The sequence below is a fragment of the Phocoena sinus genome, chromosome 14 (genome assembly GCF_008692025.1).
Source record: "Phocoena sinus isolate mPhoSin1 chromosome 14, mPhoSin1.pri, whole genome shotgun sequence".
Taxonomy (NCBI): domain Eukaryota; kingdom Metazoa; phylum Chordata; class Mammalia; order Artiodactyla; family Phocoenidae; genus Phocoena; species Phocoena sinus.
In genome coordinates, this window is record NC_045776.1 from 50,188,115 (window position 1) to 50,216,028 (window position 27,914).

The 27,914-nt window shown below is 39.2% G+C and overlaps 1 protein-coding gene and 1 non-coding gene across 2 annotated transcripts; both read right to left on the minus strand.

Moving 5' to 3' along the window:
- Positions 1-3,052: 3,052 nt before the first annotated feature.
- Positions 3,053-27,913, minus strand: RIOK3 (RIO kinase 3). Its single transcript, XM_032602784.1, has 13 exons — positions 27,661-27,913; positions 19,867-19,982; positions 19,103-19,248; positions 18,902-19,009; positions 18,606-18,715; positions 16,792-16,935; positions 15,986-16,113; positions 10,364-10,561; positions 8,995-9,154; positions 7,202-7,282; positions 7,025-7,114; positions 6,023-6,130; positions 3,053-5,067 (listed from the first exon to the last, which is right to left on the minus strand). The coding sequence occupies exons 1-13, from the start codon at positions 27,721-27,723 to the stop codon at positions 4,960-4,962; spliced, it is 1,560 nt and encodes a 519-aa protein (XP_032458675.1). The 5' UTR covers positions 27,724-27,913; the 3' UTR covers positions 3,053-4,959.
- Positions 15,735-15,806, minus strand: TRNAE-UUC. Its single transcript has one exon. It is a non-coding gene; the product is annotated as a tRNA-Glu (tRNA).
- Position 27,914: the final 1 nt, after the last annotated feature.

Consider the following 27,914-nt stretch of genomic DNA (forward strand, 5'->3'; position numbering starts at 1 on the left):
CTTAAAGGCTAGTTGCAATGTGGAATCCAAAACTGTATCAATGTATTTTTTGTACTCTGTTACATTAAAATCTATTGGTCTTTCTTGAACTTTGAATCAACCTCTTATCCACTGTATTAGTTATCTATTGCTCCAATACAAATTACCCACAAAACTTAATGGTTTAAGACCACAAACATTTATTATTATTTTTAAAAGTATTTATTTATTTTGGCTGTGCTGGGTCTTAGCTGTGGCATGTGGGATCTAGTTCCCTGGCCAGGGATTGAAGCCGGGCTCCCTACATTGGGAGTACAGTCTTAGCCACTGGACCACCAGGGAAGTTCTCACAAACATTTATTTTTTTTAACAGTTTCTGTAAATCAGAATTTGCGCATGCTTCCCTGGGAAGCTCTGATTCAGGGACCCACCTGAGTTGCAGTTATGATGCTGGCCTGGGCTGCTGTCACGTGAAGGTCTGACTGAAGATACAAAGGGTCTGGAGTTGCTCTGCAACTAATCTAAAGTTACCATCATGTTGTCTATATTCTTCTAGCTTATGGGGGTTGGTAGCAGAGACACCTAAAGTCCAAAATCCTACCTGTTGTATTTCCCTATTTTAATAACCCTGCTTAATAGTTTTTTTAGAAATTCATGCAAGTTCAAATGGTAACAACATAATTTTAATAATTCTATATGTGTAATATACTGTCTTACCATATACCATCTTCTGTCTTTAAACATTTTCCCAAATATCTTGGATATTTTTCACCTTAGCAAAATTGTTAAATTAGCTGAAGGAGTAGGATGCCCTCCCCATATTCCACCCACCAAAAACACTATATCTACCTTGGGTTTTGTATTAGTCTGCTTGGGCTACTGTAACAAAATACGACAGACTGCATGGCTTAAAAAACAGAAATTAATTTTCTCACAGTTCTGGAGGATAGAAGTCCAAGATCAAAGTGCAGGGCTGATGTCTGGTGAGGCCTCTCTTTGGGGTGCAGACAGCTGCCTTCTCGTGTGTCCTCACATGGCCTTTCCTCTGTGCTTGCGTGAAGGGAGATCTCTGGTGTTGCTTCCTCTTCTTATAAGGACACCAGTCCTGTTGGATTAGGGCCCCTATGACTTCACTTAACATTTATACCTTCTTTTTTTTTTTTTCCTTTAATACCTTCTTAAAGGCTCCATTTCTAAATACAGTTGTCATGATAGGGGTTAAGGCTTCATATGGATATAGGGGAGAAAACATTTGGGGGAAAAGGCTTCAATTACTCTGTCCAATATTTGTTTTATCCTTTTCCGAATATAACTCAACTTCAAAAAGATGAAATAGGAAATGAGTAGTACTGTTTTTGTTACTTAATAATAATATATTAAAACTTCAAGCAATGGACTCGTGTTTCTTCTTAAGATTTAACTTTTCAAACCCTTTTTGACAGTTCCCACACTTTTCATAAATTTTGGCTCATCATTTGGCACTTTACCCAGATACCGTTCTTATGGTTTTGCATCAAGCATTCTATTTGATTATGTGTTCTTTCCCTGCCAGAAGGCATTAGAGAGAGAAAAACAGTTTAGAGCTATAAGTTGTAGCTCACTCATTTATTCTGAAATGAATACCCCACCTTCCCCCTCCATCTGCTTTGTTCTTATCTTTCTACTATATTTGGTCTTAACTCCTCAAAAAGCTAGCTATGTTTGGGGAAAAGCTGGAAAGCCCAGGACAGCAAAAGTAAGGCTGCTCCCAAATGTAACTGTTTTATAGTAATGAATTGGGAAACAAATATGAAATCGAAGAATAAAAACAAAAGGCTTTGAAATGAATAAACTGATATGCCTCCAACTATAAACTCTGAGAACTTAGGGACTTCCCTGGTTGCGCAGTGGTTAAGAATCCGCCTGCCAATGCAGGGGATGCGGGTTTGAGCCCTGGTCCGGGAAGATCCCACATGCTGCAGAGCAACTAAGCCCGTGTGCCACAACTACTGAGCCTGTGAGCCACAACTACTGAGACCGCGTGACACAACTATTGAAGCCCATGCACCTAGAGCCCATGCCCCACAACAAGAGAAGCCACAGCAATGAGAAGCCTGTACACAGCAACGAATTGTAGCCCCTGCTCGCCACAACTAGAGAAAGCCCATGTGCAGCAATGAAGACCCAACACAGCCAAAAATAAATAAATAAATTTAAAAATAAACAAACTTTGAGAACTTATAATCATGCTTAAAATATATATCTTCAAAAATAGAAGTATTGAGGTTTGAAAATACAATCAGATGAGCTTTTCCCTAGCAATTTCTAAAGTGTTGGAAACTGCTCAGAAGTTTTTCAAAAGGTGCAGACAACAATTTCTTCTGATGCCCAGGGCCTGAATGAGCAACAACAGAAAATGTACTGCCTCTACCATATCTCGGAGCCTCCATCTCCCTCATCTTCCTTAGGGGTTTACCATGATCATCACTTCACCATCAGCTACTTTGGTTCATCTCACTTTCTGTTCAAAGATTTTTTTTTTCTTAAAGAGAATATAACATTTGCTGAGGGAAAAAAATTGGCAGGGGTGTATGCCCCACTATATGCAATGATTTTTGGAATGCAAGCGACCTTTACTTTAGCGTTTCTGAATTTCTATAATATTTAAATTTAAATGAGCATGCACGGGCTTTCCTGGTGGCACAGTGGATAAGAATCTGCCTGCCAATGCAGCGGACACAGGTTCGACCCCTGGTCCGGGAAGATCCCACGTCTCGGAGCAACTAAGCCTGTGTGCCACAACTACTGAGCCTGCAGTCTAGAGCCCGCGAGCCACAACGAAGCCCGCACGCCTAGAGCCCGTGCTCCGCAACCAGAGAAGCCACTGCAATGAGAAGCCCGTGCACTGCCATGAAGAGTAACCCCCGCTCACTGCAACTACAGAAAAGCCCACGTGCAGTAACAAAGACCCAACACAGCCAAAAATAAATAAATAAAATAAAAATCAAATAAACGAGAATGCACGTCTTACTTTTGTAAGCAGAAATGATTTTTTTAAAGAAACTGGCAAAAAATTATCTTGTTGAAATAAAAATTCTCTACATATAATCTTTATTTTGATAATTTATCTTATATTCATATATCCACTTCCATTAAAGTGAAACAAAATATGCTTATTTCCATTTTTTTCCCCCATCTGTATTTGACTATTTAGCAAATCAATATTTTCCACTTTCTTTTTCCACTGTGTGAACAATTTACTCACTGATCTATATGAGAGGAAAAACCTGTTTGTAATGTGAAGTAGGTCATTTAAAAGTGAAATCTAAAGATGGGAAGTTGAGAGGAAAAAAAACTGCTGAAAATAGCACTGTTTAACTTAAACAGAAGGGGTAACCTGGTGCCAGGACATAAGTTAATACTTCCAAGGAACAGGAAGAATCCACACAGAGAACCAATTCTAAAATGATCTCTTTGTTTTTAATTTCTTAAGAAGCATGTTCACGGCACACTCCAAGAACACCACACAGCAACAGTTTGCTGCTACTGTCAGAGTATGTCAGAAAACAAAACAAAACAAAATTTAATGGTTAACTGTTTTTAAAATTAGTTCTTTGAAACTTCTGTAAAGCCAATAATCACCAGTCATCTAAATATTTATTTCATAGTGGTAAACATTTCAGAAACGTAATGAGTACCCCAAATCACACTTCTCTGAAATGCAACTAAAAGTTATACAACAGAAACAAAAATATTTTTCTAGAAAGAATATATTTGGCATTTTTAAATAATTTTAATGTAGAAGCTTTCAAGTGCAAAGTTCAGATTTTTACTTTCTATTACCAGACAGAAAGGTTAGGTCTTTAGTGATTCCAATCTGATTCCAACAATAGGAGGAATGATTCTGTTGCAATGAATGAGCTTCAATCCTAACAAAGCCAATGTACTTTGGCTGCATTAAGAAGTGGAGTCCAGCCAGTACTAAACATTATTAAAAGTGAGGCCAGATAGTTCAAATTAGTTGGTTAATTTGGTACTCAACTTGTTTTATACATACTTTTCATCATTTGATGATACAATGTTTCTAATTAGCTTGCTATATTTCTCTCAAAATCAATTAGTAAGTATATAGTTTGAGTGAAACGTAAACTGAACTTTGTTTCACTGACTTCATTAAAATATGTCAAACATGGTTAAAGATTCCATTCTGTCCTTCTAGATAATTTACATTTTCATTATAAATGCAGAGCAGCTGCACCGTGAGTTACATCCTAACCATTTCACCTAAATGTAGAAAAGCTGAAAGTTAAATTTAAAAAATTTGGATAGTTGAAAAGTGCTTATATATTTATCTCTTTCAGAAACCGATGATGCCCTTCCTTGCATATGAGTGTGGAAAAGAAGAATTCAGTTCATAATTCAAGATATACCAAAAAAAAGTACTTTGCTTATGTCTATTTATGTCAGCCATTCTGAAACCAAATTTCCATTTATATCAGCTACTAAAGAGAAGAAATTTTCCTTTAGAATCATGGTCACAGTCTGGAAGAAGAATTGAGAAGGGCTAATTTTAGGTAAATAAAATATATGAGGAAAGACGCAACACAAAACAGGGAGGTGAAAAAAGCAAGTAAGTTGTAATAAAAGCCTCCCTTGTAAACACATCTGTCCCTTCCTCCCATATTTGGAAATGTTAAAAATTCTCATCAAAACATTTTATGCCACAAATCCTTAAAATCAGGTTGATTTCAGCTAGATAACCTGTAGCTGTTAAGAATTATATTATCCTATTCATATCATGAGAGGTAGTTGACATTTCAGTCTCTCAATGCCAAGCTAAAAATTCCACATACCTGGCATATGGGTTACAAGGGAAAAAAAGCACAGAAGCACCATTGTACATTCCTCATGTTTTGGTATTTCAAGTCACCCATAACTTCATTTGCTAATGGCAGCTGACAATCACCACTGTGTTAACACTGAAAGCAGTGGATATTAGTGCTATTCATCGTATAACACTGGCGGACCTCCATCATCTTTCAAAAATGAAGCAGCTTTCCTTCCATTCTTCTGAACGTGATCTTCATTCATTTTCTCCAAAGCTTCTATCTATAAAATTAATATATTAAATCCATTTGTCAAAATCCTACTTCACAGCAATTATGCTTGAGATTGAGCCAGTATTTTTACTCTCTTAAAACTAGGTCATTCCTAACGACATTGGCCTTGAATTAGAATTACAGCGTGTGACATATTACAGTGGGTCACATACATGTATGTTTTTACTTGATTATATTACCAGGGTTGATGTTTAGTCTTTATCAAGCTAGCAATTGGCATCAGATATGTTTTACTATATAACCTATACAGCTTTCAGGGAACAAGAAAAAGGAAATTCCAAAGTTGATTCAACAGCAGTAACACCCAGTAACTGTACAGAGCAACTGTACTGAACTAAAGGCTGGATTTACCATCTTCCTGTTACTTCGCTTCTGGCCTTAGACTCCAGCACAGCTTGGCCAAATTCAAGTCAATATGGGGATTTCTGGAACAGACTCTATAATCATTCTCTGCTTTGGCAGGTTGCTGGGAATAATTAGCTGCTGTTTCACTTTTCAGTTTTTGTTCAATTGTAAGAGAACTTCCCCGGAGGTATTTTTTTTTTGTATTGTTCTGTAGGTCCATATTGTAATGACTGGGTATTTCCAAGGATGGCCACTGCTGAATCTCTGTATTCAGTTAAAGGCAGGCAGGGACCAAGTGTTACTGCTTTTTGTGTCACCCAGAGTGTTCACCGGTCAGGGAAAAAGGCATATACTGGAAATGTGTTATTTGCCATCTCAACCAAACTATGAACTTCTTGAAGAAGTGTTTTGCTGTTATGTTTATCCTAGGGTTTAAGCCTGGAAAAGAAGGGTCAAAAACAGTATCTCAAGAAAGGAAAAATCTCTAATTAATTTTGTTTTTGAGGGGATGAGAGGATAAACTTAGCTCTGGTTTTCATTATCTACTCTATCCAGGTCCCCACTAACAGCAAGGTGAAAAACAGCCTTATAACACTTACCTCAGCTAAGAAATCAGCTTCATTATCCGCTGAGATGTTTAAGCCTGAAACGGCATTGAAGAGTTCTCGTTCACTAAGGGCTTCCTTTACGCCTCCTTTCTGGAAAAACTAGTAAAGAAATATAAGAAAGTCAGTAGACTTATTAGCAAGGTTCTCCTAGAAACAACAACAACAAAAAAAACAGGGAATAGTGTACTTGTAAAACACCAGTGATTTCCTTCCATAATTTTTAAGCTACAGATGTTTCCAATTCAAGTATAACTACACTCAGGTCCTACTTGCTTACTGTCCTCTCACACATCTGGGCTGTCGTCTAGATTTAGTAAGTTTGTCATATTGCACCTTCCATAGCTATGTATGAGTGGTATATGTAAAATTGCTTGGCATTGCTTTGAATGAGTAGACACAAAATAATCACTAAATCCCATGAATTAAAATTTTCCAGTAGGCTCAGAAAGTATTTCCAAAATAAAGTTGTTCTGTCATATTTAGGAAGATCATCTCTATCTGAATCTGTTGCTAACAATTCATTTCCTTTAGAAATAGCAAACAAATGCTTCCCAACTCTGTGATTACTGAGTTTTACCTTCCCTAATCTGTTCACTCTGCCTCAGAGAATGTGGTCAGACTATACCACTAGGAAAACTATTCTTTTAGTATAATAACAATGGCAGTAAGCATGCAGGCTTGCTTCAGGCCAGCTTCCCTTAAAGCATTGTGCATATATTAAATGTCTACTTGACTGCTTAAATATTTAGAACCAAAATAAAAACTTACTCTTGGAAATTTAATTCAGTGGCCCAAATGTGGGGCATGCAATCAAATTCTTGCAAAAAATGAAATCTGACAAATCAATCTTTGTCTCTTTACCTTGAAAGCAACCAGTTAACTAAACCCTTCCTTTAATTTCTAAGAATACAGTCATCTTACTTGCCTTAGGACTGAGAAAAATGTTTGAATATGTTATAGCCCATAAAAAAGACAGTTAGTTTACATGCCTACCTGTGAGACATTCCTACAGTCACGGAACAAGAACTCCAGGCCATGAGGATGGGTTGGTTCTACAGACTGACTGACGTCGATCAACCAGACCTATTTAAATATAGAGCACAGTGATTTCTGTACCTTCAGTAATTTACATCAAGTCACTTAACCTGAACGTTAAAAAATGCTCCTCACCTTCCCAGCATGCCACAGCATGTTGTACTCACTGAGGTCGGCATGTACGAGCTTACACTCATTATATAACTGCTGCATCAACTGTAAGGAGGCAAGGCAGACATTTAGAAAATGAAGGAACAACTCTAATTTACCTACACAACTAAAATGTCTATGTCACCCAATATTTTCCATAAAGAGCAAAACCAGGGTAAAGAACTTACTTCTTCTTTGTACAGTCTAGGACTGGTTTGTCTGTTTTTTTTTCTACCCTGAAGGAGGGTGTGAGCACAGTGAGACAATGGAAGGGAAGAGCACGTGACACTCTACTTCCCTATCCATGTGACAGCAATGAGATCAGGAGACCAAAGGGTAGTCCTGGAATCCCACATACGTAAGACAGCTATGGTCACTAACCAGGGGACCTAGGCTTATCCTTCATAAAAGGGCAAACATCCCACTGAGAGCTCTATGGAGTGTATACAACTCCAAGGTAAAAAGTACTTCCTGCCAGACAGAGTGGGAAAGAAGTATTCTTCTTAATTAAGCAGCATTATATATTCATGACTGATGGTGACCCCTAGCCTCATAGTAGAAATCAGCATTAATGCTTTATTTCCCAGCTTTAACAGAATCAAATAGGAAGGGCACATCACTACCTCATCTCTGCCCCAGCCACCCCACAGCCAAAAGAAGCCAGAAAAGTAGGCTTAATTTTCTTTGAATGTTTTCCAACTGAAGGCAGAGAAAGTTGGATTATCTAACTATATCTTAAAAAATTATTTGGATAATACGTTCATATTCACATCAACTGCCGCATGATATAAGAGTTCCACGCAGAGACTGTTTTAAAAACATGTTTTGGACTTTCCTGGTGGCGCAGCGGTTAAGAATCTGCCTGCCAATGCAGAGGACATGTGTTCGAGCCCTGGTCCCGGAAGATCCCACATGCCGCGGAGCAACTAAGCCCATGTGCCACAACTACTGAGCCTGCGCTCTAGAGCCCACGAGCCACAACTACTGAAGCCCACGTGCCTAGAGCCTGTGCTCTGCAACAAGAAAAGCCACCGCAATGAGAAGCCCATGCACCGCAATGAAGAGTGGCCCCCACTCACTGCAACTAGAGAAAGCCTGTGCTCAGCAACGAAGACCCAACGCAGCCATAGATAAATAAATAAACAAAAACAATATGTTTCTCCACTATTCAATTAAGACCAAAAAAAAAAAGACAATACAGAGGAACAACAACAATATGAGGAGCATTTCTTAAGCTTGAAGGACCCCAGACTGAATTTGGTTGCTGTCCCAAAGCATAAACAGCTTCCTCAAGACTCCTGACAAGTGCCTGCCAACTCTAATGCCTGCACAGATGGAGAAACCACCCCTTACTACCTTCTTTTCATCATCACTTACTTTCACTGACCAAATCTGCTTCCCTCTAATTCCCCAACAAGAAAGGTATTTCCCTTCACTGTTTCAAAAAGGCACACAAACTAATGAGGCAGTATATTTGCTAAATATAGTAACATCAAGTTTTAGTTAATGAAGTTTTGTCAATAATAGCTTCTGGCTTCTATGTCATTAATGCTAACAATACTGAGCCCTCACTTTCTCCACTAAGATTTTCCTAAAACAACTCAAGACATACGCATATTGATATAAAGACAATTCTTCAATATTAACATTCTTTCACAAACTTCAGTTTGTCCTCATTATATCACCTTAAAATAGTACTATTTTAGGAATTTCTTTTCTAGTTTAGAGGAAATATTGTTTAAAGTTGGTGTGTGAATGGTCTGAAAGGCACAACTTACATGAAGAGTTTGATAGTAGGCTTCTTTCATTTCTTCACTGCTGAGCTTTACTTCTTTCAATTTAGGGGCTGGAACTTGATCATAGCCAATAAAAGACATAACCAAAATATGTTTCTTTAGTAGCACAACTGTTGGACAAGGAATTCCAGCTCTCTGCATTCTATACAGAAAGAAATGATTAAGAATGTAAAGATCAGAAGGAGAGGAAATTTCATTTACTCAACAAATATCTAACGAGGTCCTGCAATGAGGGGGGCATTATGTTGTAATCTGGGGAATGTTGGAAGGCAAAGGCAGTAAGAACAGCCTCTGCCCTCACGGAGCCTGCGGCCTGGTGAAAACAACAGACAAGTGAGGAGATGATTACAGCGCAATGTGGTACATGCACTGGCAGAGGTGGGGGTAGGAGGCATCAAGGAAGAAGCAGGCAAATAGGAATTAGCCAGGTTCCAACTGTAGGGAGATGCTGTGGAGATGCACAGAGGAGTCCAGGAGCACAGTCCATGCGGGGAGTGTGTATAAATCAACGCAGCTGGATCATGAGTAGGAGGAAGGGCAATGTGGGTTTAGGCTACAGAGACAGGCAGGCTCCACATCGCAAGATGACTTTGAACTTTACACCAAAGACTATGGGAGCCACTGAAAAATTTTAAGAAAGGCAGTGATGAGATCTTAGTAATCCAGAAAAGAGATCGGAGGACAGCAAGACCTCTTAGGAAATTATTCTAATTAGAAGTCCTACTAAGTAGAAGACTTTTGCAGCTAATAAATATAGATAATTACTTTTGAAAGCAAACATCTTTAGGAAAAGCAAACTAAAATTAAAAGCTTTCACGGTTCAGATGTGGGCAGGTTTGTATGTAAGAAAGATTATTAATTTCTTGGTTGACAAAGCAAATTCCTTGATAAATTCTGCGTAGAGAATTGAGAAACAAGTCTAATAAATTAAAGCAAAATGCAATTTGACTGGTAAAACCCTGCCCTCGCCAAATGAACAAACATTAGATGGAATATACATTTTCTGAAACAAAAAAGGAAATCATTATTTATAATATGCCTAACGGGAAACTGGAAAGGATAGCGTTTAGATATATGACAAAATATCTGCAGTTGAAAATGACTTAATTTCCCTCAAACTTTACTGAGGAAAGAAAAACAAAATGGATTTTTCATCCTACAAGTATGAATTCAGGTTATATACATGGAAATGTTTTCTTACAGAAACTCTCCTTAAGCACTAGAATTTCAAGGCCTTTCATACTTTCTATAAATGAATTTAAAAGAAAGTGTGGGTTTTTTGCCTGGCTGGTAGGCCTAATACAAACAGGTGATCACCCAAGATGATTTCTAGCACGATGATTTTCTTTACCTTGTGAGATTGTGCATTTCTTTTTCTGCCCACATGCGGATGATCTTACGTGGATTTAGTTTACTGAAGCGATCTTTAAACCTGAAATCATCTTTAATATATTTGTCACGATTCTTAAACTCATTAAGGGTTGTTTTAAATACCTTGATGGCACATTCTGTAGGTATAACTTTACTATCTTCCTTTTCATCCTCCATGCTAAGTGGAAGAAACAAACATTAAGTCAGTTCAAGTTGCCAGATAACAAAACAATTTCAAAATAAAGATTTTATGACATGAAAGTGGATCTGCCGTCTCTGAGAATGTCAAGTCTTGGGTTGGTTGTTTTTTAAGCCTTCAAGTTTGAGGTCTTAAGAAAACCCTAGGTTTTAGCTTTTTTAATAAAACACACTTTCAAATAAATTCTCAACAGTTTTCAACAACCCATAATATAATCTTCATTTAATGACTATGGAATTAAACTTGAGGAACAATGAAGACCTATACACTTTAAAATAGGCTATGGTCTGCCTGGGATGGTTCAGAGGCAAAACTCAATGGAACGAGCCAAAGAGTCTAGACGATGCTTAGGATGCTAATTCAACAGTCCCACAACAGCGAGCCACTGAGAGGGTCTGAACCACGGTGGTGGCAGTGCGAACCAAAGGGGGGAGGTGGAAGGAGAGACAAGATTTACCTTTGAACCTCTGAAGGGATGTTAGTCTGGAAAAGAAAGGAACTATATCTAGAGCACAGAATCTGACTCAAACTCCCAATCCCCTCCTTCTGGGACCATATTTTCCCAGCAGACTCCTCCTCCGCCAGGTAGCCTCAGAAGGCTACAGTACAAACTCTAACTGGTTCTAAGTAACGCCCTCTCTTCCTAACTGCCTTCTCTACCTAAGAAGTGTGACAGCTCCATGGCTTTAGATATCATCTAGATACAGATAACTGCTACATTTCTATCCTTAGTCTTGACTTTCTCCAGAAGTTCAGGCCCATTTATCTCATCCCTACTTGACTTCAGTTGGATGTCGAGAAGGCAACTCAAACATATCATGCCCAAAACAGAATTCCTGATAACTGTACCCTAAACCTACCTATCCCCAGTCTCTCATCTCAGTAAATGGCACCACCCAGCTGCTCTAGCCAAGAATCTATCCTCTCACACCCCACATCCAATCCAACAACACAGACTGTCCACTCTCACCTTCGAAACACACCTCACCTTCGAAACCTTCATCAGAGGTTCCCCTGTCCTACACATAAAAAGCAGTCAACCAGTCACTATGACATCACCCTATTTTATCTATTTGCGTAACACATATCTGATAGTCCTGGAAGGGGACTGAAGGGAGGGGTGGGGAGGAAGCACATTCTATGAGAGCAGCGACCTTCCTTGTAACATACATTGCTGTAGCCCCAGCACCTAGAAGAGCCTGGAACACGGAAGTTGCACAAATACTTGGTGAATGAATGGACCAATTTTCAGGGAGACAGCCTAGAGATCCTTTACAAGGAAGAAATTCCCAATAATTTAAAGATGTTATAATAAACGTCTTTGGATTTTGAGATGGTAAGTTTCCTGTCACTGAAATAATTTAACCGTAGGTAGATGAGGCCCTATCAAAAACACCACTGGGGCTTCCCTGGTGGCGCAGTGGTTGAGAGTCCGCCTGCCGATGCAGGGGACACGGGTTCGTGCCCTGGTGCGGGAAAATCCCACATGCCGCAGAGCGGCTGGGCCCGTGAGCCATGGCCGCTGGGCCTGTGCGTCTGGAGCCTGTGCTCCACAACGGGAGAGGCCACAACAGTGAGAGGCCCGCGCACCACACACACACACAAAAAAACACCACTTAGGAGATCCCTAACTTGGAAGGTCTCTAAGATAAAATCTAATTTGTAAGATTAATCTCGTCATTCTCTTACTAAAAAAACTTCTGTGTTTCTCACTAAATTACACATCCCTCTGCCTAGCTTTTAAGGTCCTCCTTACCAATTTCTGGTTTGCTTACACAATTTTACATCTTATTACCTCTACATATATACCTTCTAATTTCCTCACTGACAAATCTCATCGCCTAAATTTCAATCCTCCCATTTTCAGCACCCCTCCCCCACCCCACTTTTTTTTTTTTTTTTTAAGAATTAAACTTTACAGATAAAGCTGAAGTTACTTTTGATTATTTACCACCCCTGGTAGTTTCAGTCCCCATTCCAACTCTTTAGAGACAATCACAATCATGAATAGTACCCTTCTAGTCTTTTTAAAAAGATACACACACATACGTAAGTATCCACAAACATACATTTTAAAAAAACCATGTATGTTACATTCTGTATAACTAAAAATTTAAATAGATGCTATACTGTATATATTCTGCAACTAGCTTTTTGCACTCAGTACTGGGGGGTGGGGAGGGTTGTCTTTTTTTTTTTTTTTTTTAACCTATTTTTAAAATCCAGGTTGAGATCCAACTTCATCATGACCTCTTCCTTGAATGTGACCGGCAATGATCTTCTGTTCTCTATTCCTATCCCGAGGTCTCACTTGTCTAACTGCGTACTCTATTATGTATTATCTTTAATGGACCATAACGGTTCTTACTGTAACGTTCTCCTCTTGGCTATACCATAAGCTCTTTGACAATAGAAAACATGTTATACACTTATTCCCTGAAAAATCTAGAACATGTTACTATCCAAATAACTTGATTACTTGGCCAACCTGAGACTGACAGAACCCAGAAGAGCTTTATGGCAGGCAGAACTTAAAATGCCCCCCAAGATCCCAGCCCCTGGTGTACAACCCTGTATAAGCCCCTCCCTTTGAGTGTGGGAGGGATAGCCACTCCCTTGAATAGCTTACATTATATGGCAAAGGTGATGGTATAGTCGTGCCCAGGATTACATTCCATTGTCTAAGACTCAGTCTCAGTAGACTGAAGGGAGAGAGTCTCCCGCTGGTTTTGAAGAAGTAACCTGCTGTATGAAAGGGCTACATGACCAGGACCTGCAGGGGCCTCTAGGAGCTGAGAGCAGCCCCTGGCTGACAGCCAACTAAAAAGTAGAGACCTCTGTCCTACAGCTACAGGGAACTGAACTGTGGCAAGGGAATAGGAACCCATGTCCAGAAAGGAATGCAGCTCAGCTGACACGCAGATTGCAGCCCTGGGAGAGCCTGAGCAGAGAACCCAGCTAAGCCGTGCCTGCCCGAACTTCTGATCAACAGGAACCATGAGATAATAAATAGGTGTTGTTTTAAGTTGCTAAACCTGTGGTAATTTGTTATGTAGCAGAGAAAACATACACTTTAAAAAATATTTACTCTCAGTTGCTGAAAACCGAATGCTCTCTAGCTTTGCTAATTTACAAATGCCAAAGTATAGATTACAATACCAATTCCACCAGAAGGAAAGGGAGCTCATTCATTATATCAAAGCATCATTAAGTAAAACAGAAAATGGAAAAGGCTAAACAAGGCAACTGACAAGAAAAAGAAACTTAAGAGGCCAATACACTCAAAAAAAAAAAAAACTTAACCATAATTAAATAAATGCACACCAAAATATTAAAAAGGTACTTTTCATCTTTCACACTGACAAAAAAAGTATTGTTTGATAAGACTAGGCACTGATGAGGGTGAGGGAAACAGGCTCATACTGCTGGTGGTAGCATGAACTGGTTAACTTTCTCATAGGGCAATTTGGTAATACCTACTGACATTCAGAATGTACGCAACCTGAGGATGTGACTAGCTCGTAGAGAAAATTGCAACTGCCCTACCATTAAAATGTAAACACAAATTTGAGATTTCTGGTCTTTGGTGTGACATACAAGAAAAAAATTTTTCTTTAATTTTTAATAAATAAAAGAAATCAAGAAACATTGCTTGCTACAATAGCCAGCTCAGAGGCCCAAACAGTGAGCAAAATCTGGTACTCTCCATTCAATAAGACCTTCTACTATTTAACAGAAAGGGGAAAAAAATGCATGTAGTCTCTGCCCCAGAAATTTCAAATGTTAGGAATTTAGCTTAAGGATTTATTTGCAAAAGCACACCAAAGTATATGTACAAAGATATTCCTATATATTCACAAAGTAGAATGTTCTACTATAAAACTGGTATGATATAAACCAGCAATATAAAAGGATATAAGATATATTAACTGAAAAATGAAGATGCTGAATGCAGAATATAATCTCTTTTGTACAAACAAAATAAGAAATACATGCATAAAAATTTCTGGAAGGCTAGACTAAAAACTATTAATAGTGGTTGCCCTTAGAGGAAAAACCTGTGGGGCGACGGCTGGTAAGATGAAGGCTACCTTCATTTTAATCCTTTCTGTACAGTTTAATTTCTACCATGAGTAATCTTTCATTTTAAAATAATTTGTGCAATTAAGTTATGTTTGCCTGGTCTCAGGGAACGCTCAATTGAAATTTGGAAAGAGGGCAACAGAGCTTAAAGCCAGAAAAAAATAAGTGTTGACTAAAATTAATATATACCAGTTATTATAAAACATGATTTCATTTACCCCCAACAAAATCCTATGAGGTAAGGGTCACTTTTTAAATGACATTTAGTAAATTGCTCCATATCACGTTGCTTGAAAAATGTTGAGCCATTTTATCCCTTTCATTTCAGAACTTAGTATAATTCAATACATGATTATATGTATGTCTCATTTAGAAAGGGAGACTAAATAATTAAGAAAAACAAAGACAAGGACTTGACCAATAATTGTTTGAATCCCCTTAAGTATACAATAAATACCTTCTAAACCTAAAAAAAACTAGAATAATCTGTAATCTATTTTAACATTTTTGTTTATAAATAATGTTCAGGTAAAGGAACAGCTGAGCTAGTAAGCCTTGCTGAACTAGTAAGACTTCAAAGCTAAGTAACCAGATGACTTCATATTCCTGGCTTAAGCACGTTCTCTCAACAGCATCCACGTTTAAAATTTTTTCTCTTCCTCATACCATCCTTTACTCAACTAAGCCCTCATAACAAAAGTAAAATGGGTAAGCTCTAAAATGGCATACAATCTTTAAAGACATTTCTTTAAATAATGAAAGCATTATTAAAAGGGTAGGAATTGGTAGCTGATCTAAGTATGGCCCTCCCAACCTGGTACCAAAGGGTCCCACAGTGGAAAGACGTGGGTTTTGAGTCAAACTCAGGTTCAGATTTTGCTATGCCACTTACAGCTGCCTGTATGTTATGGTATAATTACAATAATGTGAAAAATAATATATTCATAGAAAAAAGACTGGAGGAGTCTACAACAAAATTATTAATGGTTATCTCTGGATGGCAGAATTGGGATGATTGTGGTTTTGTTTTGTTTTTTTTGGCTGCACCGCACAGCTTGCAGGATCTCAGTTCCCTGACCAGGGATTGAACCTGAGCCACAGCAGTGAAAGAGCTGAATCCTAACCACTAGACCACCAGGGAACTCCCCTGGTTGTGTTTTTCTTTACACATCCCTATATTGCTGAGACTTCCTACAATAACACTTTAAAAATTACTGTTTGCCATGCAGAATGAACTTTGATTTTGTATAAATCCATTAATATCAGAGAGAAGGGGCTAAGCTTTTGTTGATATGATGGTATTGTATTTTGCTCATTTACCTCCCTCCGTATGCATGAAAGACAACAGATTCCTTTCCTGTACTAATACAGCCAGTGATTGTCTCCAACATTCCACAGTTGACCATTTTATACAGAAGTAAACGTGTCTTCGGATCAACTGCTTTTTCCTACAAAAGATAAAGCACTGTAAGTGAAAATAACTGGTAATCACAAAACATTTTCTGAGCCATTTCTAGTATCTAACATTCAAAATATATACTTTTTTTTAACCTTTATTATTAATTTACCTAGGTGTATATACAACAGGCTCTTAAAAGAGTGCTGTCGAGATACAATTCATTTCTGTAACTCTAATGTCTTTGAAAGTGAATATCTAAAAGAACCATTAAAAATCAGACTTTAGTTTAGTCAAAATTTTATCTCCAAAGTTTAAATAGCTCTCCTAATGTACTTACCATTAATTTGTTTTTCTAAAGGTTTAAAAATTATTCTCAAGATATTATATACTATCTTTGTTAAGGTAAAACATTGTAGACTATTAAGTTATTATAAATATGTCATGACAGGAAACAACTTTTCATACGCAATGTAAACTACACAGTCCAAATTAATTATGACCACTGAAATGTTAGTTTTGAATAAGTGATTAATAACCACTACATGAAATCTGAAAAGTCAAATGGCAAAGCTACTTGGGTTTTATTTACATCTTTGATTTGAAAAGTCAATCTCATGAAAAAAACATCAAACATGAAGTTTTATCTTGTTTTTTCTCTGAACATGAAGTTTTCTAATATGAATCTTTCCACTAAAAAAACAGAAACAAAAACGTTAAGAATACTTACTGCAGTAGAATGCTCCTTTTTCTCATGGAGGCGGGCACTTCGACGTTCTTCTGAGTAGGCATGTTGTTTTAAAGCATTGAAAACATGGTTTGATAGTTTTAAATCCATTCCAATTCCATCTCCTACCTGAAACCCAGGTGCAAACTGCCAAAAAGAAGAAGAAAAATTAGCATCTGAGTACTTTAAAATGGGGAAGTGAAAACAAAAAACAATGAGAAAATCAGTTTTACAAGGATTGGGTTTTCTACTCAATAGATGATAATGCTATGAAAGCAGAACCCACAGGTATTACAGAGGAAAAAGCAAAATAACTCTCTGGTAAGCCCAACAGAAAGGGAAACAAGGCTTTTTAAGAAACTGTATCCCAAAGGAAGGGAAGGTTTATTTTTATTTTTTATGTTTTTTTTTTTTTGCAGTACGCGGGCCTTTCACTGTTGTGGCCTCTCCCGTTGCGGAGCACAGGCTCCGGACGCGCAGGCTCAGCGGCCGTGGCTCACGGGCCCAGTGGCTCCGCGGCATGTGGGATCTTCCCAGACCGGGGCATGAACCTGTGTCCCCTGCGTTGGCAGGAGGACTCTCAACCACTGCGCTACCAGGAAAGCCCCGGGAAGGTTTATTATATGCATAGAAAACATCCAAACACATCTAAAAACTAAGGTATTTTAGCATATGCTTTGAACATATGCTAAAATACCTTATGCTTTTACATCAGACAAAGGATACATTATATTTTGAAATCATACCAAATCTTACCAAAAAAAAAAAAATTTTCATAGTCAATTATTTTTGAAGAGTGGGTTAAAATCACAAGCTATGCCCACACCGTGACAATTATGTCCAATACGGAAGCCACTAGCTACATGTGGATATTTAAATTTAAATTGATTAAAATAAAATTAAAAATTCAGTTCCTCAGTTGTACCACCCAAATTTCAAGTGCTCAATTGTTGAATATGGCTGCCATATTAGACAGCACTGACACAGAACATTTCTATTATCACAGAAGGTTCTACTGGACAGGGTTGTTCTAGAGTCAGATCTGGATTATTTCTAGAATATGTTTACTTAACAAGTATTTGTATTCTAAAGTCTAAATGTTTTATATTAACCACGATAATTACAAAGGAGGAAAAATGCCATTTTTCTTTTCTCCTTTTTTTTTTTTGCGGTATGCGGGTCTCTCACTGTCGTGGCCTCTCCCGTTGTGGAGCACAGGCTCCGGACGCTCAGGCTCAGCGGCCATGGCTCACGGGCCCAGCCGCTCCGCGGCATGTGGGATCTTCCCAGACCCGGGCACGAACCCGTGTCCCCTGCATCGGCAGGCGGACTCTCAACCAGTGTGCCACCAGGGAAGCCCTCTCCTATTTTTTTAAAAATTACATTGTGTTTCTGATTTTGCAGGGGTAGTTCAGGCACAAGATAAAAAATTCAAAAATTATAACAGGGTATACAGTAGAAAGTATATTTATCTCCCATTCTTATCCCCCAATCACCATTGTTATCTATTTCTCAGGTATTTTATGGAAAATAAGATGCTGAAAAATAAATGTTACTTTCAGAAGAACCATTTCTTAATTTTAGAATCAATGTAAATCAAACTAGTTTTCTTAATATTGATGTAGGATTTTATTCTGAGGTACATTATATTCTCATTAGTGGCTCAGTTTCCACGGTGTTGCTATACTGTCATCTAAAATATCTTTAGAAAGGAGGAAGGATATTTTTAGAAATTTAAAGATATTGTATTTAGAATGCTATGTTTTTAACTTATTCTAATAAAACTTTTGATTCAGAGTAATACTTCTGTAACTTACATTTTCCATTCTGGCTGTATTCTTTCTCCCACATACTACTTCATCATGTTTGGTGGTAATGTCTTTTCCTTTTCCAATAAAACCCTTTTTGGGAGTAGGAACTGGTTTTGCTAAAGGCGATTAAGACAAGCCAAGTATGTAAAAATAGCAAAGACTAAATTGCTGCATTCACTATTATCTGAAAAAGATATTTGAATCTAATAGTAAATTACCAAATGAGATTCAAAGACAAATATAAAATACTTAGTCTTCCTACATCCCCATCCTATGCCCCCAGAAAATAAAAGCACTGATACCTGGTCTGTAGGGATCATCACGAGTATCCTGCCAGTCAACCTCATCTTCAGAGCTATCACTGTCTTCATAAGGATGTACTTTTCGATAATTTTCAAAGGAAATGGAAACTTAAAAGGCAAAAATGGTTGAAGATTTATTTAGGGGCACATTACAAGCATTTTTTACCACCCGATGGAGTTGACACAGTAAGGTCATAGTACCTTTGCTATCTCCATTGAATTTTTTTTCTTCACGCCTCAGCTGTGCATCATATTCTCTGTCAAATTCCATCTGTAGCATCTGAGCCAGCATTAGGTCGCTGGAAGTGTCAATGTTTTCTCCAGTAATAAATGGTCCTTCAGCAACGCTATTCAAAATAAGGCAGTACAGACTAATATAATGTGCTTGTGTAAAGAGACGCTACCAGTTATGGGTGAGATGTGCCTTTTCAGTGTTAACTGTATTGAAGAAACAATGGAAAAGAACTTTACCAAACCCTTCACCCTCTCCTGCCCAGCTGCCCTCTGACCAATAGCAGGCACCTGTGAAAGCACCAACTAGGATTAGGAGAGCTTCAAGAGAAAGCTAAAGGGCCTATAATAAAAACCAAACAGACCCAAAATTCATTCGTTCTGTGTTCTGATCAAAGGAGAGATAACATATATATGAAAAGATAAACAACAAACATTTGATCAAAACTGTACCCTACTTCATTATTTTTTAATCTATTTGATAACAGAGTTCAACTGTTGCAATGACTAAAACCCAGAGAAACAGAGTGGTTTGCCCAAGATAATACTGAAAACTAGTAACAAAATTAGGACCAAAACCCATGTATCAGTGAACTCCCAATACAGTGCTCTTTCTATTGCACTGCTTTTCTAAATGCATTTCTGAATCATTTGTCATGACAATCACTAATCAAATCCTAAGACTGTTATAACAAGCTGCTAGATAAAATAGAGTCTCTATGAATTTTACTCACACAACTTCAGGAAAAGCGGCAGCTTCTTCTTCCAGCTGCAATTCTTTAGCCAACTGTTCACTCATTACATCAGACAAAGAACAAGATATTGTATTTTGAGGGGTAGCCCATGGACACTATAAAAAAAAAAAGGCAATTCTATTCACAATAATGAACTTAAAGTACTTTCCAAACTTGGAAATAAGGTTATCTTTTGAGAATTAGACTATCTAAATCAACTCAAAAGGAATGCTTACCTTTTTTGCAGAAATCATCTTAAAAGGAAAAATATATCCCAGCTCAAATCTAATCAAAGAAAAACCTAAACTACGACAGCCAAAAGCACTCTCCAGCCTGCTTGGTGGGTATGTCCTTACAGTTGAGGGGAAGCACAGGCTACTCTAGCATCACCGACTAGCCAATGAGTTCATGTAATGCCCCTTGTTCTGATTCCATGCTCACCGAGCAACCTTCTGCTTATAGTTTGGCTTCTGGGTAGATCCTCTTACAGGAACAGGCTATATACCAACTACCACAATTCAAAGCCCACTTAGAAGTTACACTTCCTTCTAATTTAAGCAGTAAGTCTTCTACATGTAAAAAGTGTGTGGCCGACCCTTTCAAGACACCTTGGAATATGCAAAAATAAAAACAGCAATAACAAACCATGAATCCTATATTTCTGAACTTTGGAAGCTGAGAAATAGATTCTTGAAACAATACTACTAGAACAAAGTAATACTCTGTGAGACTCTTCTAGAGCAGCCAGCCACTCAGCCCTCCTCAATGGCATCACTATCTCAGCCCTCTTGAAATATGTACAAACCGTAGGTTTACTTCACAATTCCTAATTTTTGAGGGGGGCAGGCTTTACTTAGCAGCAGCAAATGATTCCATTTGATAGTCTAGTGATTAAGACCATTAATACTGAATAAGATGTCTAAGTATCTCTTGAACCTGCCCAGCTCTCTATCCCCTTTCCAGTATCATCCTCCCATCACTGGGCTACTGTAAGAGCCTCCTAACTCATCTTTCTGCTTGCTTCCATTCTCCACACCACAGCGTAATGGTTTTTCTAAAACGCAGATCTGATTGGTTCAGTTCCTTACTTAAAGCTCTTTATTGTTTTAATGTTTCCCACTGCCTTTAGGATAAAATCCAAACTCATTGCTTAACTATTACTGAGAGTCTAATTTAGAATATAGCATATGATGGTAAGTGTTTTGGCCACAAATTTGTTTAATCAAGTTTAGCCAGTACAGGCCCTCTAGTTGGTCTAAGGGCCTGCTGGAGTGACTCCCAGGGATAACTGGGCAACTTACCCTTGCTCAAGTTCCATAACGTTGAGGTTTAGGGATTTATTTGGTTCAAACTGTTAGGGTGAAGCACATAAGGGTGATAAATGATCATTATATTTATGCCTAAGTGAATGAGAATCAAGTTTTATCTAGTCTCACCCTAAGACTGGTGAGATGTCCCCACCCCCCACCTATACTAGCCTATTGCAGAACTGTTCTCGCCTTGTATAAGGCCAGGCCTGGAAACAACAGGAAGGTTTCCTCATGGTGTGGTATGACTTCCACTGACTCAGATCTTGTCAGCAACTGAGCACTCTCCTGGTGAGGATTTTGAGGTCTGTAATCTTGAAGCTCTCTGTAATCTGGAGAATACAGCTAATCTTTTGGCCACATGACTCTCCTGACTTGCTTCTGCATCTTCTAGGTAGAAGATAAAATGCTGCCTCTTACCTAGAAATGCTTGGTCTGATCAAAGTCCAGGTTCCAAAAGGCAAATAACTGTATTCTCTAGCTCAGAACTGTCAATCACACTTTGCAATGACTAACAGCAGCATAACAGGCACCACGGGGATACTCTCTATATTGGCTAAATACACCTAACTTACATAGATTAAGTGACACACTGGAGTAGTTGCAATATCATCCCCATTTTATAGATTCAGAAACTGAGACACAGAAAAGTTTTTTAACCCAAGATAACACTGTTGATGGAAGTGCTGAGATTTGAACCAAGGCAGTAAGGCTTAAGAGTGTTTTGCTATACTGCTTCCCTAAGCACCTTGTCCTGGGATGGGAGAAGCAAACTGCTGTACTGCCTGCAGTCTAAAATCCAGATTTCTCAGTAAGGAATGCCCTTCACAGCTTGACCTAATTTATCCTCCCAGTCTTGACTCTCACCTATCCTAGACTCTGGCAACACTAATTAAATGCTAAATATGGCATACTTTCACCCTTCCACGCCTTTCACCCCTCACACATCCCCTTCTCTCTCAAAGGTTTTTTCTTCCTTCTCTATTTCACCCAATTAAGTGTCAGCTCTTCCATAGGGTTATCTCAGTTTTATCAGACAAAATTAGATCCTTTCTTTTATCTTCCCATATCAGTATTAGATAGTTAAATGCATCAGCCACAACACAGCAAGAGCCCCTTGAAGGGCAAGGTCTTCTCATTCTCAGAGTCCAGTGTAGAGCTTCAGACATAACGAGGCATTCAAGTATTTACTGAACAAGATGTGCCAAAAGGAAACCTGGAGATATCTCACGGAACTGCCAGGCTGTGCCTAGGCGGTAGAGGTCTGGTGCCTTTCTACACCCCTCCTATTTTAAAGTCCTTCTCTCCACCTTGCAGTCAGCCGCTTTGCCCACCCATTTCTTTTGTTTTGTTTTTGGCCGTGCCACCTGGCACATGGGATCTTAGTTCCTCAACCTGGGATGGAACCCGTGCCCCCTGCAGTGGAAGCTCAGAGTCTTAACCACTAGACCACCAGGGAAGTCCCTGCCCACCCACTTCTGATGCTTCTACTCTCTTGCCAGCAGTCAATCAATTCTAAGGTGTTAAAACACCAGCGGAAAATCTCTCGGAGAGGCAAAAATGAGAGGCAGTAACTGTGTTATTTTGTGGCAGAGATTTACCTACCCCCAAGATAGACTGAATCAGAAAGGGAAACATGCAGAGACCAAGAGGGTACCAAGACACCCTAACTGCCCACTCCTACTGACCTTGCTCTTCGGAGCCTCAGACTCTAGAGCTGTACTTCCCTGCACCTCTGCTGACTGGCTCAGCTGGGCAACCTCACACTGAGACAATTTCCTTGGGTGGGATAAATAAATAAAGACTTCCGAAAGTGTGCCAACTTCTATACTTTGAAATCAAATCCAAACTCTTCAAACCAGTAGCCAAAATCCCTCCATAAAATGTTCTGGGCTGGAGGGAGAGCTGCTGGGCAGGGACAGTCCTCCACAGGCACAAGCGGTTCACCACCCTGAGGGGGGCTTAGAAAAGGCACTGGGGGCTCCTCCCACAAATGGGCACCAGTGGGTGTACGGAGGGGAATCCTGTGTCATCTTGCAACTCTTCAGTAAGTCAAACACTCCTTGTGAACAGAGAAACTCCGTGAAATGTTCAAATAATAATAAATCTAAGAAGATAAGAGTAAAAGGCCCTTCATCATCTTGCTCTATCCCAGCGATCCAACGTCCTTTCCCACTACTCCCTTCACCAGCATAAACTTCCCACTGCATCAAGATCTGATGGGAAACTCCACACAATCCTTTCCAGTTAGTTATTCCGCTTTAAATGACATCTATCAAGCCCATCACTAGCTCTCTGATTCCGGTTTGCTGAAGACCCCTCACCAACCTTGTTTTCCTCTCCTCTGGGAAACTGCCACCACTAAACTCAGCAACTTGGGGTCATCACAACCACCATTCTCCCACATCTGGCTGGCTGCAGATTAGTGGGAAATCATTCCCCCTTCCTTCTACTCCTAAAGATGCATCCCCAGCTGCCCATCCCACTTTTTTTTTTTTAAGGTTTTACCACACACAACTATGGGGAAACGATCAAGTAAACTGAAAAAAAAAAAAAAAAAAAGCAAACATGAAGGAGGCACATAATAAAAAAAATTCAGTCCTCAACTTGAAGCAAGTCAACAGAACCATAACCCCACAGAAAGCTCCCTTTTCTGCTCATGCATGCAGGTAGAAGACATAATCTAGGCAAAATATTTAAGTGGGTAATTTTACTTCTCAAAACAAGGATCTCTGCAAAACGTGATCTGGGTCTGTACAACAACACTAATCTTTTTTTTTTTAAACTTTCAATTTTAGAGTATTTTTAGATTTACAGAAAAATCACAAAGATTGTATCGAGAGTCCCCAGATACCCCATACACAGCTTCCCCGTATTAATACTGTACATTTGTCACAATTAATGAACCAAATCATTATTATTAACTAAAGTGCATACTTCATTCAGATTTCCTTAGTTTTCCCCTAACGTCCCTCTTCTATTCCAGGATACCTTCCAGGATACCACGTAACATTTAGCTATCATGTCTCCTTAGGCTCCTCTTGGCTCTGAGTTTCTCAGACTTTGTTTTTGGCGACCTTGACAGTTTTTTTTTTTGTTTTTGGGTTTGTTTTTTTTTTTTTTTTTTTTTGCGGTACGTGGGCCTCTCACCGCTGTGGCCTCTCCCGTTGCGGAGCACGATGCCTAGGCCCAGTGGCCATGGCCCACGGGCCCAGCCGCTCCACGGCACGTGGGATCCTCCCGGACCAGGGCACGAACCCGTGTCCCCTGCATCGGCAGGCGGACTCCCAACCACTGCGCCACCAGGGAAGCCCGCGACCTTGACAGTTTTGAGGAGTACCACTAATCCATTTGTTACAGCTCTTTCCAACAGAGCTACACAATTCCTCACTTTTGCCTACAGTTTGTCAATTCTCCCTGCTTGGAATACTCCCTAAAATTCTTTGTTCATAACAGCAGTTTGGGATTTTGCAACTGGGGACCCCAAGTCCCTTTCAGGGTGTCTAAGAGGTCAAAATTATTCTCATAATAGTTCTAAGGTAGTTTTTGTCTTTCCCATTCTCATTCTCTCAAGAGTGTGGAGTGAGGTTTTCCAGAGTCTGTATCAGATATGATGGCAGCACTCTGGTGGCTACTAGAATGTGTGCATGTGTATTCTTATGTTTTCTAAAATTTTCAAAGGTAGTAAGTAGACTGAGGATATAAATGTGCATTTTAAACTATTATATATAGGATGGATAAACAATAAGGTCCTACTGTATAGCACAGGGAATTATATTCAATATCCTGTGATAAACCATAAAGGAAAAGAATATAAAAAAGAATGTATGTTGGGCTTGCCTGGTGGCGCAGTGGTTAAGAATCCACCTGCCAACGCAGGGAACACGGGTTCAAGCCCTGGTCCAGGAAGATCCCACATGCCGCGGAGCAACTAAGCCCGTGCACCACAACTACTGAGCCTGAGCTCTAGAGTCCATGAGCCACAACTACTGAGCCCATGCACCACAACTACTGAAGCCCACATGCCTAGAGCCCGTGCTCTGCAACAAGAGAAGCCACCGCAACGAGAAGCCCACGCACCGCAACAAAGAGTAGCCCCTGCTCGCCACAACTAGAGAAAGCCCGCGCACGGCAACGAGGACCCAACACAGCCAAAAATAATAAAATAAATAATTTTTTTAAAAAAAGTATGTATATGTGTAACTAAGTCACTTTGCTGTACAGCTGAAATTAAACACAACAATTGTAAATCAACTACACTTCAATATTTTTTTAAATGTGCATTTTTAGAGATTAACTCAGTTTGTTCTTAGTGCGTCTACCGTGCTCTTATTACCCATCTTCAATTATGCCTGCTATAATCTACATATTTGTTAGGATAGACTTTCATCATATACTTCAACTAACACATATCACAACAGATTGAAGAAAAAAGGAGCTATGAGAATCCAGCTGTTTTCTATTAAGTCAGACATTAAAGAGATTTGCAAAAATACAAAACAATACTACTCTTCATTAATTTTTTGTTTTGTAAAATAGTTTTTTTAAATATAAAAATGTTATTTATATTAACATAATCACTTAAACATTTTTTTCAATATCTCAGTTTTAATTTCTGATATGACAAATATAATAGATATAACCAATATAAACAAAAATTCTTGGCGTCCTCAATGTTTTTTAAGAGTGTAAAGAAGTCCTGATGGAAAAGTTTTGAGAACTGCCAGCCTTTAATATTCTTTCCATTTTCCAAGACTTTCCTCAAACCTCTACCTCCTCCAAAAAGGCTTCTATAATCACTTCAGTCTTTCAAGAGGTTAGAGAAGGAAATGATTAATACTTGTAGCATCTTTCTATTTGTTTTGCCTATGAAAATGCTGTCTTCTCAACAGAACACCAATAAACCCCAAAATGATTTTTTGTTGAACAGTGAAAATGAAATTTTATAGTTCTGATGATGTACACCTAAATGAAAATATGACTGATATCAAATATTTTATTACTGAATTCGTTTTGTAAGTTTGTTCTGAGGTTAGGTATTCTAAGCAACGTTTGTTTCATCTGACATTTTTACTAGCTTTATAGATGCTTACCTGGAGGAATTTAACACGTAAAGTATATATTTACTAGTATCTCTCTACTGATTTCATCCTTTTATGTCTACTGATCTTGGCCTTGTAAACAACGCCTTGATAGAAAAAAATATGCAAAGTAACACATAGATGTAACCACATTTGCCAATGGAATATCTGATTCTCTCTATGGTTATATGAGAACTTTTATAAAAATTTACCTAAAAGCTTTACCTAAAAGCTACTTATTTCCCCCACTTTCTGTTAAGACCTAGTCTGAAGATCTAGTAAGAGTCATGAGTGACCCTTCACATGGAACAAATGTTCTGTGTTAGCATGTAAAGAAGTGCATGAAATGGGTAAAGGTGGTCAAAAGGTAGAAACTTCCAGCTGCAAAATAAATAAGGCATGAGATGTCATGCACAGCATGGTGACTATAGTTAATAATCCTGTACTATATATTTGAAAGTTGCTAAGACAGTAAACCTTAAAAGTTCTCATCACAAGAAAAAAAAAAATTGTAATCCTGTATGTTAACTAGACTTATTGTGGTGAGCATTTTGCAATATATACACATATCGAATCATTATGCTGTACACCTTAAATATGTTGTTATATGTCCATTAAATCAAAAAAGAACCATTATGAAGTTAAACCTTCACAACCTTAATTTGAGGAACACAAAATCCCAATTGACCCACTTTTGCTTTCAAGTAAACCCTCCATAAAGTAGCAAAAGAATCTTTTCAACCTTCTAATGAAAGTATCATGAAAAGAAGCAGCCTGAAACCAGAAACCAAATGTGAAATAAACATTTTAGTTGGTCATTACAGGGAAAAGCTTAAACGTTAAAACCCAGGTAAATGAGAATTTCATAACCGTCTCAACAGTATGTAAACACTTGAGAATTAGCCTGGAGCCGAGGGAGGGTGCGCCTGGATTTATCTTTTACTACTTCAAAAACAAGAAACTGCCCAAGTAGGATAACCACGCTTGCCAAGTTAAGGAAACAGCTTCCTAAACCTCCTTTCTGTAGGGCTTTCTGTGTATAACTGGCCTGATTCATGTGGCCGGTGAAAAACAAGTTCGTGCTTGTTTTCCGTCAAACGTCAGCACCTTTAAGCGAGTCCTGCCCAAACATTTGTTACAGAGGTTCAGAAATCAAGGTGTAGAACTAGACAGTGACTCCAAACCGCCCAGGGTGGACTTTGGTTGCCTGTGCCCCTTCCCTGCCTCTCCCACCCCGAGCCCCGCAGCCTCGCCGCCCGTCCCCCGTTCCGAGGTGGTCAGGGTCCCGCCCAGAACTTCCCGAATCGCCTGCGGAGCCGCTTCGGCGCCTGCCACCCTCTCCGGGCCCTCCGAGAGGACCTGCCCAGGCGACTGTGGCAGGTACGTCAGTCCCGACCGCCACTCACCTTGCTGGGTGCCCAGGCCGCTGCCGGCCCGGGCTCAGGGGATGCCACTCCGACCAGATCCATGTGGGGGAAGAAGTCAGCGACGAGAACAGAGCAGAGAGGTGGCAGGACCGGGAAGCAGCCTCCGCCGAGGAGACAGGCAGCGGGGTAGGGACGACGGGGTGCTGGTGCCGGAGCTGAGATGACAGATGGCGGCTACAGCGCCGGCGGCGGCAGCCGCGTCCGGAACTAGACCTCTTCTCTTCCGCCGCTTA